Source organism: Osmia bicornis, chromosome 8 (genome assembly GCF_907164935.1).
Source record: "Osmia bicornis bicornis chromosome 8, iOsmBic2.1, whole genome shotgun sequence".
Classification (NCBI taxonomy): Eukaryota; Metazoa; Arthropoda; class Insecta; order Hymenoptera; family Megachilidae; genus Osmia; species Osmia bicornis.
The window spans coordinates 5,540,035-5,566,999 of NC_060223.1; the positions used below are offsets into that span (position 1 = coordinate 5,540,035).

Below are 26,965 nucleotides of genomic sequence, written 5' to 3' on the forward strand. Positions count from 1 at the left end.
TGATCCATGTAATATGAATTAGAGAGAAAGATTTTATCAGACGTTGATAAGTTAAAAAATAAAACATATATTTATTTATCGCGATTAATAAAAAATAATTCTTAGAATAACTTAATACAGCACTATCTATACCTAGATGCAACTGAATGCAACGTTCAAGCACTTAGAGCACTATACGACAGCATTTAATTCTCTGAAAATACTGTTTAGTTAGGAATACATATTTATCATCTATAAATTCTTACAGCACGCGATTATGCTCGTATTTGACAAGCATTGCTAAGGAAAACGATAGAAGTAAATTGTACCAGGAACATACCTCTGCCATCGACCTCCTATCCAATGCAAGAGGAAGACTGCATTGTTCTACTCCCAGGAAACAGGTCTCGTTTAACCCATTTTCATGTAATTACTGGATGGATGGCCATCGATGGAAACAAATGCAAGTTGAGCGAGAAGCTGTGATAAATGGTATCGATTAAAAAGCTAAGGTTTCTGAATGCAATCACTGCCTCGAGCAGCAATAATCCAACTGCTTGTCTTATCACGAATGTTCACATTGCAGGTTTATTAGCAGAATAATTTGGAGTAGGAGTGTTCAGAGTGCCCCAGAAGAGCACGAGCCTCGTAGGATGGTGCCTGATGAAGAAAATAAATGGTCTGTCAGCTATCAGCCTTTTCTGACTTCCATCGCGTTCCAGAACCACCGCAGTCGTGGCTGCAGCCTCTGTACCCTTCTCAGTGATATCAATCTCTACTTTATGTAACACGTTGGAGGCAAACAGATGAGGATTCACCAGATTGGCGCTATTTCTTAGCTTATCCAAACCGAATGATGGGAAATTCTTTTGCTTCACAAACTCTAGAAAGTCCTGATCAATTGGCCTGCTCTGTCGCCTGCTCCTCTCTTTCTGTACTTTCTCCTGGAAACGGTACTTGTTCCCCTCGAGGTTTACAAATTTTGTGCCATTATTTAATTCAGATCCCTCCACCGAGTAAGAGTTTTCGTTTGTAGATTTTAACGTTTGTTGGCTTTTAGACTGACGACGACCACGGGACTTTTTGATGCTGAACCCATTGGCCCATTGTTCCACGGTGAAACCACGGGCGTTATCCTCGTATGTGAAGTAATTTCGTTTCACCAAGTGGCCCATGTTTCCTTCACCACCGCGAGAGAAAATCAGCACGTCGTTGGTGCTCGGTGGTACGTTTTGAGGGATCGTGTTGCTCTTGCCTGGACGAGAAGGAGTAGTCATCGTAGGACCTGCGGGCATTGGTTGAGTTTCCGGGACGGCACCGAATCCTTGAGACATCAGACTCAAGTCTGCAGTCATTGGATCGAACAAGGAAGTCAGACCCATAGCAGCAAGGGTTGTTCTTAATTCTAGGCTACTGGTCAACTTCATTCGAGGTAGACCGATGATGCAGGTCTCGTTCTTCATGTTACCGATCAGTCTTTCGATTATGTCAACTGTTAGCTGATTTTTGAAATTTCGCAGTGCCTTTGCACCCTTGGCCGTTGGGAGAAGAACATACATGGAGATCTAAGAGAAATTGGAAACAAAACAATTGCTAGGAGATGCTAGAAGAATTTCATTTTCTTTGGTAATGCTATGTTAATTTGCTAGGATTTCACTGTAATTAATTCAGTTACTCACTTCATGTCCTTTGTAAGGTAGGCCCAGAATCTTCACACCCAATTTCTTGTCTTCATAGAAGGGGAACTGGCCTCCATTGTACATCATATCAACTTCAATAGGTTCATTAGGTTCAACGAAGAATTGTTTTCTAAATGAACAAAAATGATGTAAGTGAAATGTCTATACCTACTTTGACAATATCAATACAATTCAAATAAACCTTTATTTTCTTTTAAGGAAAAGAATACGAACCTTCTGGTGGTCTTATCCAAGAAGTGTTGATTCCACTCTCCATTGAAATAAAGCGCTGACAAGAGGATGACGGTAGTTTCCGGTCCTGGTACATCATTCAGGATGCTCGTGATTTTCCCCATAGTTTTCTCTTTTACCCATGCGTTTATCGTCTGTTGGGCTAATCTCCCGTTTCTGATGAAGTCTGTGTTTATCACTTCGTTCTGGTACACGTTCGTACTGAGAGCCTTAAACTGCGACCGTATTGGATATCCATCCTGCACATACGAGGCGGTAGCAAAATCTACACGAGGCCCAGAACTTCCCGCTATCTTGCTATGAAGTTGGGTCAACAGTATGCCAAACATCTGATGAACGATCTCAGAATTTCTCGATATATCCACGCCAGACTCCAGTCCAAGGACTCTGGACACTTCGTCGAAGGTTCTGCCGGCAGAACCTGCCAGGACTATCGCCAACGTCACCGTCAGACTAATTGGCGAGAAAACGATATTGTCTCGTTGATCGATCAAGGATGTGCCTCGGGTTCTGTAGATCTCCCTTTCCATATCCAGAGCGAATTTCAACACTCCGTTAACTATTATGTCGTTCACCTGGAATTGTTTAAAAGAAGAAATGATAAATTTATACATCCATCATTTGTGACACAAGAAACTATATACAGTTGTTAAATAGTTATGTACTTAAAAATGAATTTCTGTGATTCTTATGCAACACCAAGAAGAGATGAGTTGTTAACAACCAATTAACACCTTTCACTAGACATTCTCAGCATTTTTGGTACTCACATGATCGCTCCATTCCTGCAACGCGTTTTCAGAGAATGTTGAAACTACTGGAGGCGATGAGATTACTTGTGCTGGTCCAGAACCCAAATTACTCGGTGGTAATCTAGGAACTTGTGCTTGCGGCTGTCTAGTGCTATATGGATAGGGAGCTGCTACTTTTCTGTTAGACGAAGGATTCATTTTACTATTTAGGGGTGTAGAAGGAAAAGGAGGAACAGTTGTTGTCCTTGTTAAGATGGAGTCATCAGGATATATCAGCTGAGCGTAACTGCAGGCCAACAGGCCCAGGAACATCAGTGTAGTCGTCATTTCTGAAATCATAATAATGGTATTTTGTCAGTGTACTTAATTTTTATCATTGTTTATCTATCCATTAATCGGTGGAATTAAAAGCGTAAAATTGATAAAGGTTGACTTTCAATTTCTTATCTTCTTCCAAAGCCTAATACAAATATTTTGACTATTTCAAAAAACTGTGTATCCAAAAATTATAAATTGGATTCTACAGCAATAATACTAATTTTTTTTAGATTTAAAAAATTAATCTGATGATTCGAGCTCGTGGCACTTGTTTTTTTGCAAAATATAACGCGTCAACTTGAACAGTATTACGTTCAATCATTTACATATTACGTTTAATTATTATGTCAATATTTGTTCAACCGTTTCGTCGATCCTCGAACGTGTACCGTTTGCTCGTCTGTGTGAATTTATTAAAAATATGGAAAGAAGGAAGCAAAAGATACGCTCGATAAAACGGGACATTGTTTGATAAAAAAGCTTCATCGTTGCTTTTAATTAATCGTTTTCCGGTAACGATACGCAGTGTCTGGGGTCTTTATTATCTTACTTTTGTGGGGAACACATGGCCGTATGAAATCTATTATTTTGCATACGTTATTGCGATTTTTTATGCGGGTTACTATCTCTATAAAGTTAGACGAATCGATTAATTTTTACCAGTGAAATTTATTTTTTTTTATTTTTCGAGGATGCTTTTGTTCTACGGTAGTGAATCAACTTTGCATTTCTTTGTTGTACACTCTATCGGAATATCAATTAATGGCAAGATACGTTCGGCCTTCGGAATTGACCTCCGTTTTCGAGGGCATTTAAATACACGCCTCCCGTAAATGACTTCCTTTTGCAATTAAGAGAATTAATTTAGTTCGTCACATCGAAAATAGGAATCCTCTTGGACATAATGTCCATTTCTGGTAAATTTATTCTTTTAATAAACATAGTGTGCATATGCTTTTATTAATTAAACTTTCAATTTCATTACTTATGACTACATATACTTGATAAATTAGTATGTGCATGCACATTACATTCACTAAATTAACACGCGTATGTTTAATGATTTTACCAGGTAATAAATAAAATTAATTTCCAAACTTTTACGCAACGGTAATCATCATCAAATTTTTTTCAATACCATGAAAAAAATATATTTTCATACAGGACACCTTCTTCGAGGCTTTAACTATCCTCGAAGAAAATAACGACGTGGATAATTATTATAATCACCAACGATTGTGAAAGTAATGACGTTAATTATCGATCGAAGACAATCATAATGTATTCTTTTTCTTCTTGTTCAATGAACACGAAGAATGGGTGCCTAACAACCTTACGTTACCGTGAAATTATTTGCTCGCATCATTAAATGATGAGAGACGAAGATCTACCAGTGTCGATCCAGTGGGAAAACCCATGTCGCCCGGAATTGACTCGAAGATTAAATGAGAATGCACACGATGTTTGCGACTGTTTAAGGTGCATCAAACGAAGCACGGATACGTCGTAAAGTCGTGTTAACGAGCAGGAAGAATATTTATGGGTAAAACAAATGTCTTACAGCTGCGATGAAACGTCATTGGAAATGATAAATATGATCAATTGCGAGTGTAAGATGGAGATCTAGGACACAGTTGATCAATTTCAGGATTAAAATTTCTGGAACTTCTAGGGCTATCAAGAATCTTAGAGCCTTTTGGTTAAAAATTTGAAATTTATTTTTAAACAATGTCCTCCAATATTTTTAGAGATAATAAATGGAAGGGTTGAAGGGAGGATCATTAGAGCCCCTTTAGATCTCCCCTTGATCCAACGCTACTTGGATGTTATTTCTGGAACTTGAGGGTATTAGGTAATAGGGATCTAGGGCTATCGAGAATCTTAGTCTTTTGATTAAAAATTTGAAATTTATTTTTAAAAAATTTCCTTCAATATTTTTAGAGATAGTAAATAGAAGGGTTGAAAGGAGGATCATTAGAGCCCCTCTAGATCTCCCCTTGATCCAACGCTGCTTGGATGTTAATAAACTAACTATGAAAATAAATAATTTTCAATAAATCACCATGAGAATTTCTCCAAATTTCGATGGATTCTCTGTGACCCAGTTTGCAGAGTTCAATGATCCCCGATAAAAACAATATCTCAAGACACCTTAATTGGAAATTCCACCTTCGAGATGCAAGTTCCGAGACGTTTCCTAGATCCCTAACGGTATTTCGTTCAAGGTAAGGCCTCAAGACACAAGAAAGACAATACACAATAATTAATTAAAAAATCCTATGGTGAGTCAGGATGAGTCTAGTTACTATAAATTCGAATAAGGAAAAAGAACCATCGATTCCTAGAATCCTTCAACAAAAATTAACGAACGCGTCTGCATACAGGAATTTCTTCAAGACTACAAGCTCGATGACCCTGCATAATTAATCATCGTAGCTATTCAGCAATGATCTGCGAACAGGATTCACATGTTTCTCGAGGATAGTAGAAAATAAAACAAGTAATTAAATGGATCCTCGAGGCATTTTATTAAAACTGACGTATGTAATGACCTTATCACGAGCTGTCATCGAAAGGATCTTGCTAGATCAAAGAATCCATCCCGCGGATAAATATAGTCACCACTTTCAATGATTACTCATCGAAGAACAATTTACTGGAAAATTATGTATGTAGAGGAAAGAGTATTTTACGCTTTGAAATAATCATCGTTGAAAGATAAACAATTGAATGGTTCCAAATTATGCTGCCATTAGGTGCGTCACCCTTCGATCGAAACGAGTAACAATCGTGATTACGTGTTTCCTAGCTGAAAATTACGATTGTCGTTGAAACGAGGGGAATCGAAGTGAGGAACACCCACCTAAAACTGGTTCCACGATTTTGCGTAATTCACGGCCGAAATTTGCATTAACACTACGTAAATTGCATCTACATATACTGGTACATTGACATTGTTCCATGATTTCAGAAAAAAAAGAAAAACAAAGCTGTCACCAATATTCTTGAATCAAAATCTACAAAATGGATTTCGGATTTCTTATTTTAAATTAAAGAAACGATTCGAATGCACAGTGATTTCTCTTAAGCTAAGAAGTCATTGCATATGCAAATTTATTTTCCATCGTGCGTTCGTTTATTATTCCAATTTATTTTCAATTTCGAAGCAATTATAATACCGGTTGTTCTACTATTGAAAGTGCCTATTCGAATAGATGAGTCACTATTAATAAACAACAAAATTAATTTTCGATATTTCAAAATGGCATTCAAAGCTCCGTTGATCAGCAAGATTTTAATCAAACCCGCAGGATCAAAGCGATTATAAATTGATTACAATCATCGTGGCGCTTTAAAATTCCTCTCCTCTCCGACACAATCCGCACGATCACGTCTGGTTTACCTTTTTCAGCCTGATCTTCTCGCGTGGCTAATCACGTTCAGGTGTATTTTTTAAATACCGCGTCCAAGGATGCGTCTTCGTTGCAGCCTGCGCACGAAGTTTAGAGTTCACGGTGCTCGTTCACAGCATCGTCCGAGAGGAATCGAACACTATAGCGATGATCACCGATCGAGGATCTTCGTGTAAAATGCACAATGTGAACCGGCAAGAATGATCGAGACTCGGGACCGTGGTTCGTATCGATCAACAGTCACGACTCGACTGACTCACTCTGGCCTCGGTTGTGCTCTGTTGTATTTACCGGATTTCTCTCCACCACTTCCCCGTACGACGATCATCCGGGTCGTGTACGAAAGCGATGTTATACAGGTCGCATCGCGGACCTCGCGATACACTATCTCTAGCCACTAATCAATTTGAGTCACTTTGGATTTTACGGGGTGTCTCCGTTGATGTAATTAAGACGTCTGGATGGGATTAGCCGAGTGTCAAATATTGGCATTGGTATAATTCAGATTCTTTTTTTAGCGTGGGCCAGTAAAAATGGTGGAATTATGGCAATTAATTACACTAATGAGAATTGCCTAATTTGAATATTATCTTTAGTCATAATTTTTTGTAATAAAAATATTGTTTATTTTCTTCCAAATTCTTTTTTACTTATTTGAATAATTTTTGATGATGTGGGTGGAAAGAATAAGCAGGACTGGATTAAGATTTCTGGGGTCCAGGGCTATTAAATTTTCAAGAGCCTCATTGAAATTTTTGCCTTTTCAATGGTAAAATTGAAATTTATTCTAAATAAAATGAAATAACATTTAATTACTCAATGGAAGGCTTATAATGGCCCCCCTTAAACCTTCCTCTAGCTCTGGGAACAGACCCCCTTGGACCCTTGTCTAATTGATTAATAATAATATTTAGAGCAGACTATAAATGACCAAATATGGTCTGTCTACTGAGGAAAATTCACGTGAAACATTGATCGACGGGTTTTCCGGCTTCGAGGGTTTCAAGAACCAAAAGATTTGTGGATCATTGTTTGACTTGTAGTCGGATATCGGTAACTTCCGGCGAACACATCGGATGTTTGTTTCTTCAACATTTACAAAAATCCTTTCAACTTTTTTACCGGTTTTCAAGCACCGTTGACAAGTCGATTGCATGTAACATCTGCTGAATGATGATACATATTCCTTTAATGGATAACGAGGAAGGGTAGGAAGACGAATTGCGGGTTTTCCCGTTCTTAGGACAAGGGGTCAACGATGTGCAATTAATTGTAGATTTACTTCGCACTTGGAATTCCTTGATTACACTTTATCGAGACACATACGCGTATTTTGCATGCAAACATTGCGACGGTGAAAACGATCACGTATGATGTAATACATTATAATGATTACTGAAAAAAACAGTGATTCATTTTGTAATCAATTATTGTCAAAATAAAACTTTCCTCCAAATGAAATATTTGGATAATAATAAAGATATTGAAAAACAGATTTCAGTTGGAGTCAATGGATTTTTCCAGGGAAACCCTGGGATTTAGGATCAAGAAATACCTAATCACAGAAGTGATTCTATGGAATTCAAATGAATTTTCAATTTCTATTTAATCCTTGCTACGTTGTTCAAAATAATTAGAGAATTAATTGAAATAATTGAAACATTATTAATAACTGAATTTCGATTAATAAATTCTCGGGATCAATCACTGTTTGAGTTTGATAGATATATTATCAGCTACTTCTAAGGTATAGATACAAATTGTTTGTAATAGTTGACGCATTCGACAAGAATAGTAAAAATCTAGGTTTTCCCGAGGGTGGCTGTTGGGAGAAGGGTTTAAGGAGGAATTGCACTATCATCCAGTAACGACGAATAAATTCCTGAGCTGTACACTCATGTTACCATAAATTTATCAGATAACATCTACTGAATTGAAGAGGGATTTGTTTGAACAATGACATATCTAAAAAACCACTTAACTTTCAGGATGAATGAATTTCTTAGAACGATGCATTTCGAAAATTTTTATTTTTGCTGACGAATCGAATTTGAACTTTGCGTGGAGATGATGCCAACTTACGAAATTGAATTAAAATAAATGAAACTGATTTAAATATTTTATAATGACACTGTTGCAATAGTTTCATAGGATAAAAATAGAATTGCACTTTGTGAACATATGGTTCTAGGCATCGAAATAAAAAAGTAAAAAGGGAACTGATGGCAGAAAGATAAACATTATTGTAGCATTTAACACACGCCAGCCCAGGACCGGATTAAGATTTCTAGGGCCTTTGGTTCAAAAATGGAAATTAATTCTAAATAAAATAGTATTTAATTGTGAAGAAAATAGACAACAATATTTTTTAAAATAATGAATGAAAGGTTTAGAAGGAAGTCCCTTGGAAAATGGGACCTAGCTCTACAAACCCTTTGAGGACACCCTTGGATGATAATCTTAATTCAAAAATTAAATAATACTTAATCCTGAAGAAAATAGACAACAATATTTTTTGACATAGTAAATGAAAAATTTAGAAGGAAGCCCCTTGGAAAATGGGGCCCAGAATTATAGCCCCCCTTGATCCGGCGCTAAGTCAGCCCCGTAAAAGTTCCCTATCTTCATCAAACATAGAACATGCCACAATTGCAAACGTTCGATAAACCTGCAACATTAATTCATTCCGGACACAATGATCGAATCATCCTCAAACAGAACGTTCAGTCCAATCACCGTGTAATAAAAGTGATAAGGATCAACGGTGGCCGAAGAAAGATCCTGCTGACAATGTAGATATAAATGGAAAATCGATTAATCGCCTGCTTTCCATGAAACTGCGTGGTCTAATGCTAACGACAAGTATGCAAATGAATGTTTTTCCAGCATTGTTTCCTTGAATTTCAAGAATTTCAGATCTCGATTTTTCCTTTGCTTTATTTGAATTTCAACGTTTATTTTGAAAGCGTCGTATCGACGAACATCCAATTGAATTTTAAACCAGTGGCTTTGTAATATTTCGTCTTTCAGAGAAACATAGACGAGAAAAATTATTTTTGATGTTCCTTAAAAATATAAAGACCAATGAATTGAATATGGAACGATCGTTATTGTTTGCTCGCATGCTGTTTATTTTTTAATTATTATAGAGTTATATTTTAATGGGAAATTCTGGTGTAAGGGTTACAAACCAGAGAAAAATGCGATCACTTTTGCAGAAGGAAATAAAATGATGTACTATGGACAAACAATCGATGACGCAAAAGGAAAACCTATATCGCTAGAATAAAAGGCGTTCAACTCATGTAAATGAGTTGTTAATACCAATCTACCGCTTACATTACTTTGCATTTTCATCCAAACAAACACTTGGGAATACCGAATTGCAGTATTGTTACAGAATGCGTGACGACTTCGTTCTTCATTCAGAATCTTATCCATCAAAGTGGAATAATTTTAAATAATTCTTTGTGGCAGAATAACAACAGGGAATCTTAATAATTTATTCATTAAACGTAGGCGAAATGAATTGAAACCATTGCCGAATGTTATTTCAAAGATATTTGGGTCATTGAACAATTTCAGCATCGAAATTTTGATTATCAAAATAATCTATAATTAAATCATTAATCATTGCCAAATATTGTTCTGAAATATTTGGGTCATTAAGAAATTTCAGTTCTAGTATTTAAAATTAATTTAGAAGTATATATTCTAAAAATAATACATTAAATTTTATATATGACGAACAGTTAGATAGACTTCGTCTAATTTTGGAGAGAATTATTAAATATAAGTGAAGAAACTAACAAAATTTTGAAAAAAAAACTAACAGTAAATTTCCCCCTCCTTACTTTTGTTCTGGAAAGATGCGTACACCATCGATCCGTGTACTGATTGACGTTTCCCAGGGGGCACCTTTATAACCTCGCTTAGATCTACCCCCACCACGTACCCCTCTGGAGTGGGGGTAAAAGTCTATATATAAACACTATCAACTGCAGTGTGAAGTAATCTGCAAATTGTGGGCGGGGAAGGAGGGCTTCGCTCATGTAAACGAAAAATTATTAAATAATTATTAATAAATTTCATTTTTAAATGGTTAATATTTCAGTTATTGTTACCGTTAGTTTATTATCCGAATATTTAATGTTATTTCTGCAATTTCAGTTTCATCATCATCCTTTTTAACATCAAGAAAGGAAGATTTTGAGAGAAATCGAACGATGATGCAAGAGTTTTAAAAATAAAAAAAGATTTTTGGATATATTAATGATATTATATCGAATTATATTAGCAAAATTGTTATCTACTTTTGATAACATATCAGCAGAAATGATTAGGTTTTGAAATAGAAGAAATAGGATCAAAAATAAAATAAAAAATATGGCACCTTAGTCGTGTTGTTATCTAAACTAAATATTAAGTAAAATTGTTATATTTTAATGAAAAAAGTATTTCTGAATACTGCAGAAAACTTGTGGTTGATTTTCAAGTATACTTCCACCGCTTGCAGCTATCTTCACAGTGCTCCTTTTCATTCTTTTCATGAATGTCTGCCTTTAGGTGCGATAAATATACCACACTCTTGAATTTATTGATTTCTACAGCCGTGACACGATTGGACGAGGCGTTGTGCGTAGTGTTCCACAAAAGAATCGACCAATGAGCGTTCACCTTTTGTATGTATTGCCTGCGACGTGTATATTTAGAAGCGGAAACAGTGCTCAGTCTCCCATTTCCGTCTTCCCAGTGCCTGCCTGCCATTGCCGCTCTGCTTGCCGGGTCTTGCAGGGTAAGTTCATCTGGATATTCTTGCTTCTCGATTACAAGAATCTTTTCGTCATTTTCCACAGAATTATTATGCAAAAGGTTCATTTGCTCACACATTCGTTATAAATAGTTACTTTAACGGGATATTCTTGATTACAGGTGTAACTGGTACATCTGACATAGTTTCTCGAAAAAACTGAAGTTCGTTCCTGCATAACGGTTATTGTGTCAGCAGATTTTTCCGAATATTCATCAAGATGTATAACAACAGTTATTCCAATCATACCAGGTACGTTGCATTAATTCGTACCGTTTAAATTTTTAATATGTTAAGATGAAAAGCTGTTAGCTGATGAAATGGGAGAAACTTTTTTCATACATCATCATATCCGCCATTTTGTTCGTAAATCTTCTCCACTGCAGATATTGGATCATTTTATGCTTCTGATTAAAGATACGCTATTTGATAAAGAATGAAGATTTTATAATGTTTTGCCACTTTTAAATCTAATAAAATATAATTTATCTACTTTTTAAATAAATGAAATGCAAATGTCTCTGAACGGAATTAGAGACACGTAAAAAAAGTAAAATGGCGAAGCGATTATCCAATGGAAAGTTACTGACAGACCTAAAAATTGAAGCCTTAGCATTATTTAACTACTTTAAATGATATTGATTATTTTGATATTTTGCTGAGAAATATATGGACTATTGTTTTATTATTTATACCGTATATATTATTAACAAGAATAATTCAATAAATGCATATATGTATAGAGTGTGAGAGGTGGGAGAGTGTATGTGTATGTGGGAGAAGGGTGTGTACATGAGTACATGTATGTGTGTATAGTGTATACTTATGTATGCTTGCAGGTATGTACGTATATGATTGCTATCCTTTCCAATTTATTTAATCTTAAAATGTAAGAACATTTCATTAATTGTAAACTATTTTAATGCTAACATTAATCATTTCTATTCAAATTTAAAATGTTCCTCAGAGGAAGAGCATTTGTATCATCGTCATTCTAATCATTTTTGTACTCCTAATTAAGTATAAAACTTTAACATTTTATTGTAATATTGTTTCTTTAATAAATATGTTGATTTGATTTTATAGTAATGAATGTTTGTATGCTGACAGTTTGTCAACAGCATTTTCTGAAAACAGTTACAGACCTAGGGGGAACAGAGACTCTAACAGTCGTAATGGGAGTGGAACATTCTGGAATAGTCAACAACACACACAGAAGGATAAGACGCTTAAGAAGCAAGCTCAGAGGAGAACACCCGGAGATTCGTTGAAGAAGCCTAGTTGGGATTTAGCCAAATTACCCGTGATCGCTAAGAATTTATATATTCCACATATCAACGTCCTGAAACGTTCGATCGATGAGGTCACCAAATATCACATTGGCAAAGAAATCACAGTAAAAGGAAATAACACCCCGTCTCCGATTCAAGCATTCGAAGAAAGTAACTTCCCGGATTACGTAATGAAAGAAATTAGAAAACAAGGATTTGCTGAACCAACTGCTATTCAAGCACAGGGTTGGCCAATTGCGCTTAGTGGACGTGATTTAGTTGGAATTGCTCAAACAGGATCTGGAAAAACGTTAGCTGTACGTATTTAAGTTCATTATAATTGATACAATGAATATCCTTTTTTAGAAGAAAAAATAATATATGTTCTGAATACTTTTCAGTATATTTTACCAGCGACGGTACACATCAATAGTCAACCACAATTGAGCCGAGGAGACGGTCCGATTGTTTTAATTCTTGCTCCAACGAGGGAGTTGGCTCAGCAAATTCAATCCGTTGCCAGGGACTTCGGATCATCCTCGTGTATCCGTAACACTTGTATCTTCGGTGGTTCTCCGAAAGGGCCTCAGGCTCGCGACTTAGAGCGTGGCGTTGAAATATGCATCGCCACTCCCGGCAGACTGATCGATTTTCTCGAGAAGGGAACGACGAATCTGCGCAGGTGCACGTACCTTGTACTCGATGAGGCGGATAGAATGTTAGACATGGGATTCGAGCCGCAGATTCGTAAAATCATCGAACAAATAAGACCCGACAGGCAGGTGCTAATGTGGTCCGCGACGTGGCCCAAGGAAGTGCAGGCTCTAGCTGAAGACTTTCTGACAGACTACATTCAGATTAACATTGGTTCTCTGACATTGGCTGCAAATCACAACATACGTCAGATAATCGAGATTTGCCAGGAACACGAGAAGGAATCGAAGCTTTCGGGTTTGCTACGAGAAATCGGCAAAGACCGAGGAGGGAAAATGATCATTTTCGTTGAAACGAAGAAGAAAGTAGACGACATAACTAAAGCTATTAAACGGGAGGGTTGGTCGGCCATCTCTATTCACGGCGATAAGTCTCAACCTGAAAGGGATTACGTTTTGTCCGAGTTTAGGAACGGAAAGACGATGATACTCGTCGCCACCGACGTGGCTGCTCGCGGTTTGGACGTGGAGGACGTGAAATACGTGATCAACTTCGATTACCCTAACAGCTCTGAGGATTACATTCACAGAATAGGAAGGACCGGACGTTGTCAAAGTGCTGGCACCGCGTATGCGTACTTCACACCTAACAACGCAAGACAAGCGAAAGAATTGATCTCAGTTCTAGAGGAAGCTGGCCAAGTGATAAACCCGCAATTAGCAGATCTGGCAAACTCGATGAAGAATTCCTACGGCAAGGGTCGCCAACGCTGGAGTCACTCTCGCTCTAACAAAGATAACAATCCTGGAAGCCCGCGAAACAACAGTAGCCCGACGAATAATTGGCAAAATCAACATTCTCAAAGTATTCAACACAACGGCGTTAACGGGCAAGAAAGAACCGTTGCGCGCCAACAGAATGGATACCAGAACAGTCGTCAGAATAGTTTTCAGCCTAACTACCAACAACAGCAGCAACAACAACAACAACAGCAACAACAACAGCAACACCAGAGACAGCCTAATGCTTATACCACCAGTTGTCAGACTAGTAGCAGCTACCAAACTGGTTATCAGAATGCAAATATACCTAGATACCACGGGAGGACGGGAAGTTTTCAAGGGAACCGTTACCACAACCGTCAGAACACCTACAGTACCAACCAAACAGCTGGGGGACAGAACGTATACTCTATGCCACCTCCGTTCATGATGCCATCCGGTGGTCATACCGACTCTGGGATGCAAAGCCTTGTTAATAACAAATTCTTCCAGACAAATCGGCCACCGCCAAACACTGGAGCCTGCGCTTATCAATCGATGGGATACGGTCAGTTCCAAGCTGTGCCACCGTATAGTTACCCTTATCCGCCCACTCCAGTGCAGCAGTGACGCTTTTCAAAGAATAAGTCGGTAAGAGTGCAGGCTAAATAAGAGATCGAATTTTTTCTTTTTCTCCTGTCTAATATCGGACCCATTTAATATTTACGGTTTGTGTAGAGGATACAATTGGGTCTCCCTTTGAATATATACGTAACGTAATGTTTCTTCTTTTCTTTGTCGTTTATTATTTTCTGGAATGGTGCCGGTTCAACGGTTGGTATATGCAGAGCAAAATCGTTTGAGTTTATTCGTTCGTTGAACAAACACGAGTGACGGAGATGCCGGAAATGGTGTGTAGTATCGTTTTGCATCGGCCAAGTCAAGTACAATATTTCATTATTCGTTCTATAGGAAATGAAACAAAACCGAAAAAAAAAATGAAAAAAAAAAATGAAATTGATTGTTGCGCATTATTAAATCTTCGAGGCACATTCCAGTCGAGTTTTTTGAAGTAGTGGTAGTTGTTTAGCAATGATACATTGATATAATCGTTACTGGATGTAGAGTATGACCAGAAATGTAGGCTTTTAATAACCATAATTGGTCGTATCCCTAAGGAAACACACGTACACACACAACCACACATAAAGTGAATACACAAAGCAAACTAATTAATCTTTTTGCGATAACTATGTAAACGTCATTTAATGCTTTTCGAAATGCACGAAACGTATAGAAGGGGGGTGGGTTAAACGTTTTCATATTTGATAATTTATTTATATTTTGCATATATATATATATATACACACACATACGTATGTACAGGCAACGCTCTTCAAAATGTAAGGCCTTTTGCATAAAAATTAAGCCGTACCACCCGTTTTTTATATATATATAAAAAAAAAACAAAAGAAAAAAGAGCACACGACGTACGCCATCGTGTCGACGTCTGTTTTATAAACTGGACAGACGAAGGGTGAAAAAGGTATAATCTCATCAAAATTAGAGAACTTTGATGGAGGATATCCAGCATAATAATTATAGCGTACAAAAGAAATAAGAAAAAAAAAAAAGAAGTGAACAAAGCGAAGTACTTCGAGACTATGCCGGACACGCCAAGCCGGAATCGTTTCGAACGATTCTCTTGAAACCACCCGGGTAATGATCCCCGGGGCAGAGAGACGAGTAGAAGGGGTGAAAAACTTGGGCTCTAGGGGACAACTTAAAATTTAAGCATGTAGTCACAATGGCTGTGTACCTCGGCGCAAAGTTTGATACCTTATTTTTATAATATATATCGAAAGTAATTTGTTGTTAAACCAACGAATGATTATACGAAGAGAGAAAGAGGATAGAGCGAGAGAAAGATAACAAAAAAAGAAGAAACGCGAGTTAATAAGAGAAACATTGTTTGATGTTTATGCAATTGGCCACTGAGTGGTCTTGTCTTTGCGCGTCCATGTCAAAATGGGTGTATATTTTGGTGAAAACGCGCATTGCTGGCCGCGATCGAACGAATTTCAGTTCTTGTATGTACCTGCTTTTTAGTTTCGCGCTCATTAATGAAAATTCTTGCTGATTTTTGTTCTTTTTTACTATATATTATTTTTCCTTTTTTTTTTTTTTCTTCTCTTTATTAGGATAAACGATCGTCGAGATTTATCCGTGTGACATTTATCGAAATGAAAAACGTTCGAATGCGCTGCCGTGAACGTTGTGTACGAAAAACAAAAAGAAATAACGCGTGAGAGGAACACGAGCCAAATAATGTCATTATGGCGACGATTAATCCACGTGTTATATATATATATATATTATTGCGGCCATTCTAAAAGCGACTCTCGAGGGAACTTTTTCAAGCGATAGAGATTCGAACACGAAACATATATTTATATTACATATGTATTATACCGTTTAACGACAGCGCATAGCGATTATTTGCGGGCCTCCAGATTTAACTCTGTACACGTCACTTACTCGAAATGTAAAACGTATCGGCAAAAAAAAAAGAAACGAAGACGCAAGAGAGATATAGAGAGAAAAAGTAAGAACCAACAGAGATGAATTTAGGTCTCGAATATTATATTTATATCGTGACTCGAGCAAGGGTTCTCCTTTTAGCGAACGCGACATTATTGTGATAATTAATACGTAACGCTTTTCGTGAAACGGTCTCACAGTTCGTTACTTAATTACGCACAGTAGAAAATGTTGTGAAGCAGTACGTGTGCACACTAATCCATTCTCGGTCGGTTTCGAACCGCGTGTCACACGCGTTTACAAGCGGATGTTGCTCGATAAGAAAAAGAGATATATATTTGTCCAGAAACTTTGTCGATTCGTTTCTAGGTTCACGTGTGTGTGTGTGTTGTCGTAATTTTTGTAATTTTCTTCTTTCGCCGAGCCCTGGATTAAATCGAACTTCAAAACGCGTGTGGATCGCGAGAGGGATAAAAAAAATAAGAGAGCAAATGTCGTCGGATATTCGCCGATTGTCTTCGCCACTTTGATAAAACATGGTTTAAAACGCTCCTACTGTGTTGTAAATCAGACCGCGCGTTGCCGTAGCGGAGTGAATAGTTATATAAAATAATAGGAAGCGTATGCTACCGAGTATTGAACGATTCTGAATACTCATATATTGCGTACGCCCTCTATTCAATCGTCTTATTGTTTCAGATCTGCATTCCAGTTCCTTTGGGATCTTCATAGAAATTTTCTCTCTGGTTAGCTTTTGTCTTTGGTACACAAATTCTTCTGGTATTCTTCTAATAATTGTTTAAATATTTCATTGAATTTCTCTTATTCTACCGAACAGCTGACCTATTGTTCTAGTATCATTTTCATTATCTTCGTTCATTTTCCTTTGCAGATAGAGGATATTTCACCGCTATTGCTGATTACTGAGGCTTTTCTGGACGCGCGAAACGTTCAGTGGTGTCGATCGATTGGAAATTACGTTCCCACGTATGGGTAACGGAAGTGACTAGTTTCTGAAGGCCTTGGAATAAGATAACCCTTTGGGCTCTCTGTTTCTTCGCATCAATGACGATAAACGCATATCTGTCCTCAAGAGTGTGAATCTCTCAAGGTGGTCGTATAATTTTTAGAAATCTTTACACACACACGCAAATCGTATTCGGCTGGAATTAACACATAGATGAAATGGGGTGGCGAGACCCGAACGTGTTAGGGCAGCAAAGGGTTAACACAAACAGGTTCTTATATAGTTTTCTTCGTTTCGAAACGGAACCGCTTGAGTTGTCAGCAAAAAACGTGATCCTTCGTAAAAAGTGCAAGTCGCCTATTGCACGTTTTTCTCGAATTGCCGTTGATAGCGGGGTGTACGCGTAGCTCTGTGATATGTAAAACGTAGCATATTTATAGATCTACCAATCGTGCATCATGATTAAAAAATAAGGGAAACGTATCTTATCAGTTTTATAACACGTGGTATTACGAATCATGTGATCCTAAATGACGTGTACTGCGGGAGGAGCTCGCTGTCTACTTTAAGGGGAGAGAAAACGAGAGTTGTTAAAGCGAAAGATCAGTATTTTCCGTTTATTCGTTTTGTGTGTTTTTTTTTTCTTTTTCTTTTTTTTCGTTTTCTATATTCCGTTCGCCGCGCGAATTCGTCTTGTTGTCGTCCTCGTCGTCAAGGGGTTTCAATGAACAAAGAGAAAAGAGGAGGGAGAGGGAATCGAGAGATGATACTTGTATTTATTTTCTGCTCTTGCGTTCTTTTCTTCTGTTCCCTCGGCGTGACCGTGTTGTTCTATCATCCGTATTATACTTTCTATTTAACGTGACAAATTTTTCATTTAACCGAGCGAGTTATATAAATCCGTGTATCGCGAATCCGTTCATTTTGTACGTTTGTCTGTTTGTTAGGATGGTGTATAGTCTTCTAGTAGTTTGCGTGTTTGTTCGCTAACAAAGGAGTGTTTCAGTACTGCAATGATATGTACGAAATTGTTTTATCTAATTTTTTTTTTTTGTTTTTTTTTCTTGTACTTGTGTTAACGAACACTTGTAAATCCTACGTTCATTTACAATGGTATTTAGGTACAATCTCGTGGAGAACTGTTAAACTTAGATATATTTTTTCATGTAACAAGACTCACTGTGGTGGTGCCACAATCTCGTACTAACACAATGAAATTCATAAGTAATACCTAGGTTTTCGCACCTGGTTACTGTTACGTTTTTTTTTTTCCTTTGATCGTTTAATGATCTTCTCTGAGGCATATTAAATACTCGTACTAAATATATACTGGACTAGTGCGCGTTATGGTGTAGCCAGGTGGCTTTTATGTTCTAGCGTTTATAATTTCATTATCTAATGCCGTCTTGGTTCCTAGTAAATTTTAATGATCGCTTAACGATATCCGTACCTGGTCAATCTTCTAATTCGTTCGTAATATTTTTAATCGTTCGCAAACATCTGCATATCTGAATACCAAAATTGCATTTCTTTTCTACAATTTCCAAATATCCGTATTGTAATATAACATTAATTCATAGCGATTCGACAAATTTCCAACATCTTCTCATTCCTTCTCATTAATGCTCGACGAATTTAATGAATTTTTCGAGCCAGCCTAGTTTCTCCGTTAAAATTCTACTCTTTAATTGGTGTTTCTATGATGGCAAACATCGAATAGAGCAGGGATAGTTTTTCATGATATTCGTGACACGCCTTCAGCGTCTATTTTATCGAATGATCCAACCGAATGCAAATCAATCTTCTTACGCTTGTATCAAGCACTGTCCATTGTACATTTCTTCTTTTTGCGTCCTGTGTCCGTTGTTTTGCCTCCGAGGAAGCGTTAAAAAAAAAAAAAAAGAAATGACGAGGGAAAATATAATGCAAATAATTGGCACAGTTCTCCGCGCTTCAGCCGAGTCAATGATTCAAAGGAAAATAAAAGAGATATCTTCCGGTGCGTGTCGATCGTTCGCGTGCTGAGATGAAAACTTAAAAAAAAAAAGAAAGAAAGAAAGAAATCGTTGACTAAATAATATTTATATAGCCTCCGGGAACCACGAGTACCTTTTTAATCATTAATGCTGAACGCTGTGATATCGCGTACATTAAACAATTTTTATTATATTATAAACGTAAAGTGTGCATATTGTAATGTTAACGAGAAAAAGAGCGAAAAAAACGAAACGATAGAGAGAGAGAGAGAAAAAGATAGAGTACATATTTCTCCTTTATATGTGAAGACTGAAGAAAAAAAAAAATAATAAAATCTCGCCAACTTATATACACTGGTTTATAGAGCAGCCGACAGAATACGTTCGTATACTGTAGACCTACAGATAGACTATTTGTACATTATTAATTATAAAACAATATGTTTTTTACGTGGGTAGTGCCGTCGCGGGTGAGACCACGGTACTATTTATGTTTCTAGTTCGATAAACCAACGGGTGCGTGTTCGTATTGTGCATTTTTTATTGAGAAAACGAGAGAATGAGGATGAGAGAAAGCTTATTAAATATCTTGTTAATCAACGAGCAGAGAAATTTGCCTAGATTCACGCGTTTCATTTATCTTATACTTTTTCCGTTCCCGGGTTGGAATTAATCTCGCGGATCCCGTTTTCCATTGTTTTCTTTTGCGCAATTTCTCGACAGATTTTCCTTCGTTTCATTTTTCGCTATTTTTCGATTCGTCCGTTTTCCCGGTCTTTCGTGCTAAAACTAGGGTAAATTTAACAACAACCAGTTTCATATCATAGTTCCTACGTTCGCGTTCTTCTCGAAACGGTGTGAATGAATTTTCAGCTGATCATTTTCATACGTTGACTCGGTAGGTTTCTTCGTTCATTCTCCTGGCTTTTATATTTCGATGGAAATTCCGTGTATCTTTCTATGGGAATATTCCTAGAGATTCTTCATCGTTTATTCGGCAAATTGTGAAACAAGGTTTTCTCTCATGCCGCGTACAATTTTAAGAGAAAATTCGATGTTTGGGACGGAGAAGCGAATACGACATATTGAGATTAATCTTAGGAGTGATTTAGTTTCAAACACTTTTTAATTGTTCTTCTTGTTGACTCGTAATAACGTTCCACTATTTCATTTCTTTCCTTCGGTCTGCGCGATAGACACGTGGAATAAACGTTTTCACTGTTTTAAAGGAATCCATTCGAATCAGTTAGCGTTCCATTGTTAAGAGAGAAAAAGAAAATACTGACACGATTATTGTTATCCGATTTCGTTCCTTCGTGAATTTTTATCGAACGTAGACTCGTTAGTGTATGCACGAATGTCGAACACTGCACACTGTACGACAACAAAATTTACTGTGCAAACTTTTCACGGAACTGTGCGAATTCAACTGTAACGATGCAGTTTTAACGCGATTCAGAATAATTTCTTATTTTTACGCGATTATATACATATGCGTCTCTTGAAACCGATATGGGTACATGCGTAAAGCCCTGGGCTATTTAACGTAAGAAAAAATGATACGGCGGGTACCTTTTTATTAATCCAACTTAACGTGTGCTGAGACCTTCGAATCCACAGAAATATTGTAAAAAAAAAGAGAGAGAGAGCGAGGGAGAGATCGTTCAATCGATGAAACTCGACACGTATCGAATCGATGAAACACACGAAATAACGTTTCGAACAATTGCGTACGAACGATTTGTAAAAGTTTCTTCTTTAGATCTGCGTACACCTGTTTCATTTTTTTCTATATTATATGATTTACGTTCAGTCATTATAAAAGCAGTTCTTTTTTTTTGTTCCTCTTCTGTACAACTTTAACCCTTTCGCTGAAGACTTCCAATTACAAACGATTAATATTGTAATTAATACTCTGACGTCCGCGCGTTTCATGGAATCTAAGGTTCTTCAAAACTTTCACGTTCCTTTTTATATCTAAAGCAAGATTGTTCATAGAATTAATACGTAAGAGTTCTTCATAATCAACGCAGCAAAATTACCGATCGACGAATTGTAATTAACGCGTGATTAAGATAGATAGAAATAAGATGAAGAACAATGAAATATAAGACGAATGTTATGCATCAAAGTTGTAACCCAGCGGACGTCAAATTAATAATTAATTATTCGATTGTCGAACGATAAGCAATGATTCTAATAATATCTCAAAGAGTTCTTATCGATTAGCTGTTAACATTAATAATCTTACTCTCGCTAACGCACGTACTTTTAAACAACCCCCGTGCAATAATCCTGAATTGTGCCTTAAGATGGCACTTGAAAAAAGAAAAGAGAAATATTTAAGAACGCGTACGTTTTTCATTGCTGAGAGAAATTTCCTTTTATTAGAATCTCTAGAGTCGAACGAAAGGGTTGAAGAAACAATGCTATACCGAATATTATTATATGTATAAAATAGGAGACAGAAATGTTCCACGGGTTTTTTCCTTTCCGCGATTTTTCTCAGAGAAACAATGTGCAGAACACACGAATCCGTCGTATTTCGTCCTTCTGAGAGAGCGCAATTAATATTTATATCCGAGAGTAACTTCGAACGTATTTTTCGAGTCATCGAGGTTGTATTCTAGCGACAATTCGATCTGTAAACAGGTGAATAGCTACACGCTTATTATCCTGTAACGATTACTTATCGACGTCGTTTCTCGTATGCTCTCGACGGCATAGAAAGAAAAACGAGGATGTTTGAAACGTTCAAGCATCGAGGCGAAGTAACAATCGTGTAGAACGGGGGAGATTGTCTCCCGAGAAAAGGGTGCTTTTCTTAAAGGAAGATCAAACACAGCGGCGGTAAAAATGAAGGAGGAAAGATGGTTCCATCAACGTTAGGGTAGAAAACTAATAATCGACCAGTGATTACACTTAGTGTATCTGGAGTAAGAAATAATGATTTCTGTAAACGCTAATTGCTTCACCCCGAAGAAGATAATCAGGTGATCGAGAAGACCAAGTTTCCAAGTGGTTATTCCCATCGCTCTGGATAAATAAAGTACCAAGGTACCATAGTCTCTGACTGGAATGACTGAACGTGCCAAGGAATACCTTTCTGTTTGGAGCAACATTGTTCTCATTTCCGGTTGGGAGTGTCTTCCAAATATCATTGAAAGGTGATTTGTTGAGGATCAAAGGTACGATTTGAAAATGCCATGTTGATAGGATATTTTCTTTTCACCGTCTCTTCGACTATGCATTCCTTAACGAGACCATCTTTTTCAGAGACTCAGATCCCGTAGGAATTACATTGATCGTCACGGGGGAAACGGAGTTTACAGCACGGTAGACTTCCTGTTGTTGTAATAGTTCAGATTTGTTGATGGCGTTTGCTCGGAGAACGCTCGTTAGGAAGCGAACACACGAGAATGATCGCAGATGGTTAGAAAACGCTATAAAAGATGTATCGATAGTAAGAAAAAATTGCAGGAGACTCGAGGATGTCTTGCAAATGAATTTAGAAAATCGACAGATCGAACCGCCGCTAAGTGTCGAAGGGGGGGAAAAAATATGGTGTACAATTATACAAAGGACACAAATAGGTATTCTATTGTTAAATACGGCTTCATTGATTCATCACGCCTTACAATATGAAAGAGCTCGGCCAGTTTCTCAAGAAGCAACGCAAGATTGCGAAACAACGCTCTTAGACTCTTGATAAAACCAACCGCTCCTTGGTCGTCGTTGAAATGAAAATTTTTCACCAGCGTTTGCAAAATCGTCTGAACTGCAGCACATATACGGCGTTACGCGATTCTTGTTGAATAAACGGAAAAAATGTATGCGAAGAGATACGCTTCAGAGATGCATGTACGTTCGCGTCGATGTGCCGTTTAGAATACAGTTATATCGATTCATTGCATGTATGTATACAGTTAAACGTGTCTGTAGAAGGTAAAAGAAGAATATTCCGTTGGGAACGGTGCTATTCGCGCGAATAGAAGCTTTTTTAATTGCAGTCGTTAAAATCAGAAAATTATTATGAAGACCAATCAAAAGTGTATCGTTAGTTCTGAAATAATAATTAGTATCCTCTGTGTAATCTGAATTTTAAACGATACAAATCACACAGGATATTTATTGCTAAATAAAAATATGGTTCATCGCATTAACTCTTGAACAGTGGAACCAGGGTCAATCATGATCCAAACCTGTAAAACATGTACAAGGATATTAACTTAAAGTTACAATATATTATTCTTAATATGGAAGAACAATTTTGAAGGAACATTTTGTAAAATTTAGAGAATGAACGTAACGTGAATTGAATTAAAATTGGGCCTCTCTCCATGGTCCGCCATTCGAGAGTTAACAGAGAAACACTTTTGCCTAATGTTTCATGGTTTTAGTGTTTGATTAAAATAAAAGCACCGTTTCCACGATAAACTTGGCAGTGAGTATGTTAAGGATAAAAAGTAATCTAGTCGAAATTGTTCTACTGTTGATTGTCACCCTTGATGGGTCGTATACTGAAAGGAATATCTGTTTTATAGAGTACAACCAATATTCGATACCTTTCAAGCATTATCGTTGTATGTAATGCTTCAATGAAGAAAATGTTTTCAATTAATCGAGGCACTTTAAGGATTTTGACGCGGAATTGAGAAAGATCTCTGATATTTTGCATTGAACAATGTTCGAACTGAACACGACCATGTTATTTACAAGTACGGAAGAGCAGTATTAGCATGTGTAACCGGAAAGACGATTGAGTGAATAATACACGTCGTCGTCCTTCAATTTTCCCGTTGTTTCGGATAAATTTTCATTAACGCGAATACGAAATTAAATCGTGTCGAGCCGTTTTACTGCAGTATACCGTTAGTTTTTTACGACCAATGAGAGGATAACGCGAAAAAAAAAGAAATGGCTTGTTTTGTCTTCTTTGACCATGACATGATTTTTCAAAAATCGAATTGTAAATCGATGGTATGCACTATGCGAATACTTTAAAGCAATCTTTGCTAATGATATATAGGAGAAACAAAGTGACAAGCGTTTAATTAAAAGTACCTTAGAATTAATTAATTTACGACTCGCTCCTGTTTGATCACGTTTTACGGTTTCTTTTAACGATGTAGAGGAAAGAAATACGAGCATACACAAATTATTTATATAAGGCAGCGTACAAGACGAACGATTTAAAAGTGGAAAAAAAAAGTGGCGTAAACGATGTTAATATTTCTGTATTTCAGATTCTCTTCTGTAGGTTTCATTAAAGTGCATTTCTTGTATGTTACACAGTATTATGGTAGAATATAAGAGAATAAATACTGCAATAGCAGCCTGGTCCTACTTCAATTATTTTCCAAAATTTGTTCCAATAATGCGAAAATTATCCTAGCGTTACTTTACTGTTTCAAATTGTTTTTTTTGTTATAACATATATTCCTAATACAGATAATTATATACTTCCCGAATCCTCTTTAATTGTTTAAATGTCAAGTCTCATTAGAATGTTCATTAAGAGAAATAAATATGAAATAAATAATTTAAATTTAATATTCTATAGTAGTTTCATTTTATTATTAAGGAACTATTAAATAAATGTAATTTTAAAGTAAAGGTAAGTCAGTTCTTATTTTTTTAGATTTATATTACACCAATTTTTTTATCCTTATATTTGTTTTTACCTGGATACGTTCATACTATGGTAAACGTAGAACATTTCCTACCCTTTTAATTTATATGAAGTACTAGTGATAATTTGAAAAAGTTACCAAATTTATTTACCAACTGGACATGATAGGCTTCCTCGGGTTCACCGGACCCTCTCCATGGGTTTCTGGGGTTCCTGGTCCTCGCCATACACCTCATCTCCACGCTCCCATAATGCAAACATTAAACAAAAAAATATGGCAAAGATAAAATAAAAAAACAAAACAAATCTCGCAGCCAATTCGCTCGTATTATTTGCTGCATAATTAATAAGTGTACCATAGAAATAATGATACAGTTATTAATTAGTCATCAAATAATAACGATTGCCCAGGTCTCACCACGAGGAGGTTGCTGCGGGTGGAGACCCGCCCTACCTCGTCCCATCCACCCTCCATTTATGCAAATTGTTATTTTCATTCATTAACATCATCCTCTTGATGTACATTTGCAAAACGTTTCGACTGTTGTGCAAACGAACAACAAAAGGAGCATTATCTTTATTCACTACCTAACTACTTATAGTTTTCTTTCTTAATTCTACAATACAATTTTTGCATTTTTATTATAGATCTGTAATTAGTAATATGCAATTGCATATTTTTCTTACATCTAAATACTAAGAATACGAGCGCTCGTATAATGGCAAAATTACACTTAAATCTAAAATTTCTTAATTAAACACTGCAGTGTTTAAACTTAATTATGTACTTATTTAATTACTTAACTTTAGGGTACTTAAGATATAATTGTCTTATCCGACCATTAACTTACAACCTATCCCTAAAGGGATATAAACAAACACCTATTGTCGATTTGGTTGTCTTTACCACAATAGTTCCTGAAATAAACTAAAAAGATTTAAACATAATTAAAAAAGGAATAAGTAAAATTTATATTGCCTTAGATCATAGACTTACTACTTGCCTATATAAAAATCGAAATGAATATAAACAAATACCTCTAATAAATTTGTTGGTTCGATGATTCTTACCAGAATATTTCCTGGATTAGGTACAATTTTAAATAATTTTTACATCACCTTGGTTATAATTAAATACCTTAACTTCATACTTCCTATAAAGATATTTCTCTGTAACAGAAACTGATTAATTGAATCCAGATAAAGACAAAAAAAAATTAATAGCTGGAAAGAAGATACATTAGTAATAATAAAATTTTACAAAAGTCAGAGTGGTTGTTAATAACTCAAAATCAATTTGATACGAAATGTGAATTAAAAGCAAACTTCAGTACCAAAATAAAGAGGAAAAGATTTAGAAAAATATAAGTTTGAGTTAAGTGATTTTAGTTAAGAACATTAATTATTTCATTTTATTGTATTTAATATTCGTTCATTTCGCGATAAATAGTACACAATATTTTAATTGAAACAACTGTCTTTTACTGCAATAAACGTACAACTATGACTCTACTTAACTTTATTACATTATATTATTCAATACACTTTTATAGTGCAAGTTTTATGTAATTTGTAAAATTAAAAAAAAGGGATCGCGAGTGGACTTTATTTACGAAAAAGAATTTGAAAATTTATAAAAGTACACTACATTAATTAGCTTCTCCGTAAGCTTGAACCTAAATATCGCGATTAAAAATTAAAATTGAACAACCCTAACAACGATCATCTACTACTTTTGTTTAAATAAAGTAGAATTAAAACTTAACAAGCTATTTCAAATGAACAAATATTCCTTGAAATAATTTATCACCAATCATCACAAAATAAAATAAATTTCCATTTTAAATAAAACTTTGAATAAAGTTCTATTTAAAACTATATAGTATTTAATAATATTCTGAAAATATTAAATTCATATATTATTTAACAGTATTTCCAACAACCGAAAGCTCAAAATTTT

The 26,965-nt window shown here is 36.2% G+C and overlaps 2 protein-coding genes across 8 annotated transcripts; one reads left to right on the forward strand and one right to left on the reverse strand.

Annotated features, from left to right (window-relative positions):
- Positions 1-47: 47 nt before the first annotated feature.
- On the reverse strand, positions 48-10,282 carry LOC114880861 (leukocyte elastase inhibitor-like). Of its 4 annotated transcripts, none has more exons than XM_029197320.2 (5): positions 10,248-10,282; positions 2,681-2,991; positions 1,893-2,485; positions 1,659-1,788; positions 48-1,544 (listed from the first exon to the last, which is right to left on the reverse strand). In XM_029197320.2, the coding sequence occupies exons 1-5, from the start codon at positions 10,273-10,275 to the stop codon at positions 555-557; spliced, it is 2,052 nt and encodes a 683-aa protein (XP_029053153.2). In that variant the 5' UTR covers positions 10,276-10,282; the 3' UTR covers positions 48-554. The 4 variants fall into 4 exon arrangements, with proteins under 4 accessions (XP_029053153.2, XP_029053155.2, XP_029053157.2 ...); XM_029197322.2 differs by lacking the exon at positions 10,248-10,282 and adding an exon at positions 6,384-6,667; XM_029197324.2 differs by lacking the exon at positions 10,248-10,282 and adding an exon at positions 3,344-3,366.
- Positions 10,283-11,118: 836 nt separating this feature from the next.
- LOC114880865 (DEAD-box ATP-dependent RNA helicase 20-like) lies at positions 11,119-24,708 on the forward strand. 4 transcript variants are annotated; one of them, XR_003790175.2, is made up of 5 exons: positions 11,119-11,188; positions 11,326-11,455; positions 12,314-12,791; positions 12,876-22,561; positions 22,650-24,708. XR_003790175.2 is itself a non-coding variant. In XM_029197331.2 (4 exons), the coding sequence occupies exons 2-4, from the start codon at positions 11,424-11,426 to the stop codon at positions 14,517-14,519; spliced, it is 2,154 nt and encodes a 717-aa protein (XP_029053164.1). In that variant the 5' UTR covers positions 11,119-11,188; positions 11,326-11,423; the 3' UTR covers positions 14,520-24,708. The 4 variants fall into 4 exon arrangements, 1 of the variants encoding a protein (XP_029053164.1); XR_003790177.2 differs by having other exon boundaries at positions 12,341-12,791; XR_003790176.2 differs by having other exon boundaries at positions 11,174-11,265.
- Positions 24,709-26,965: the final 2,257 nt, after the last annotated feature.

What these genes read in the sequence shown, in the direction of transcription:
- LOC114880861 (XM_029197320.2), bottom strand. Translation starts at nt 10,275, where the DNA reads ATGGTGTACGCATCTTTCCAGAACAAAA. An exon ending in TTGGATAAGACCACCAGAAG is followed by an intron (nt 1,789 to 1,892) that starts GTTCGTATTCTT and finishes TTGTTCATTTAG; the next exon opens with AAAACAATTCTTCGTTGAAC. An exon ending in TACCTTACAAAGGACATGAA is followed by an intron (nt 1,545 to 1,658) that starts GTGAGTAACTGA and finishes AATTTCTCTTAG; the next exon opens with ATCTCCATGTATGTTCTTCT.
- LOC114880865 (XM_029197331.2), top strand. Translation starts at nt 11,424, where the DNA reads ATGTATAACAACAGTTATTCCAATCATACCAG. An exon ending in AGTTATTCCAATCATACCAG is followed by an intron (nt 11,456 to 12,313) that starts GTACGTTGCATT and finishes GTATGCTGACAG; the next exon opens with TTTGTCAACAGCATTTTCTG. An exon ending in GATCTGGAAAAACGTTAGCT is followed by an intron (nt 12,792 to 12,875) that starts GTACGTATTTAA and finishes AATACTTTTCAG; the next exon opens with TATATTTTACCAGCGACGGT.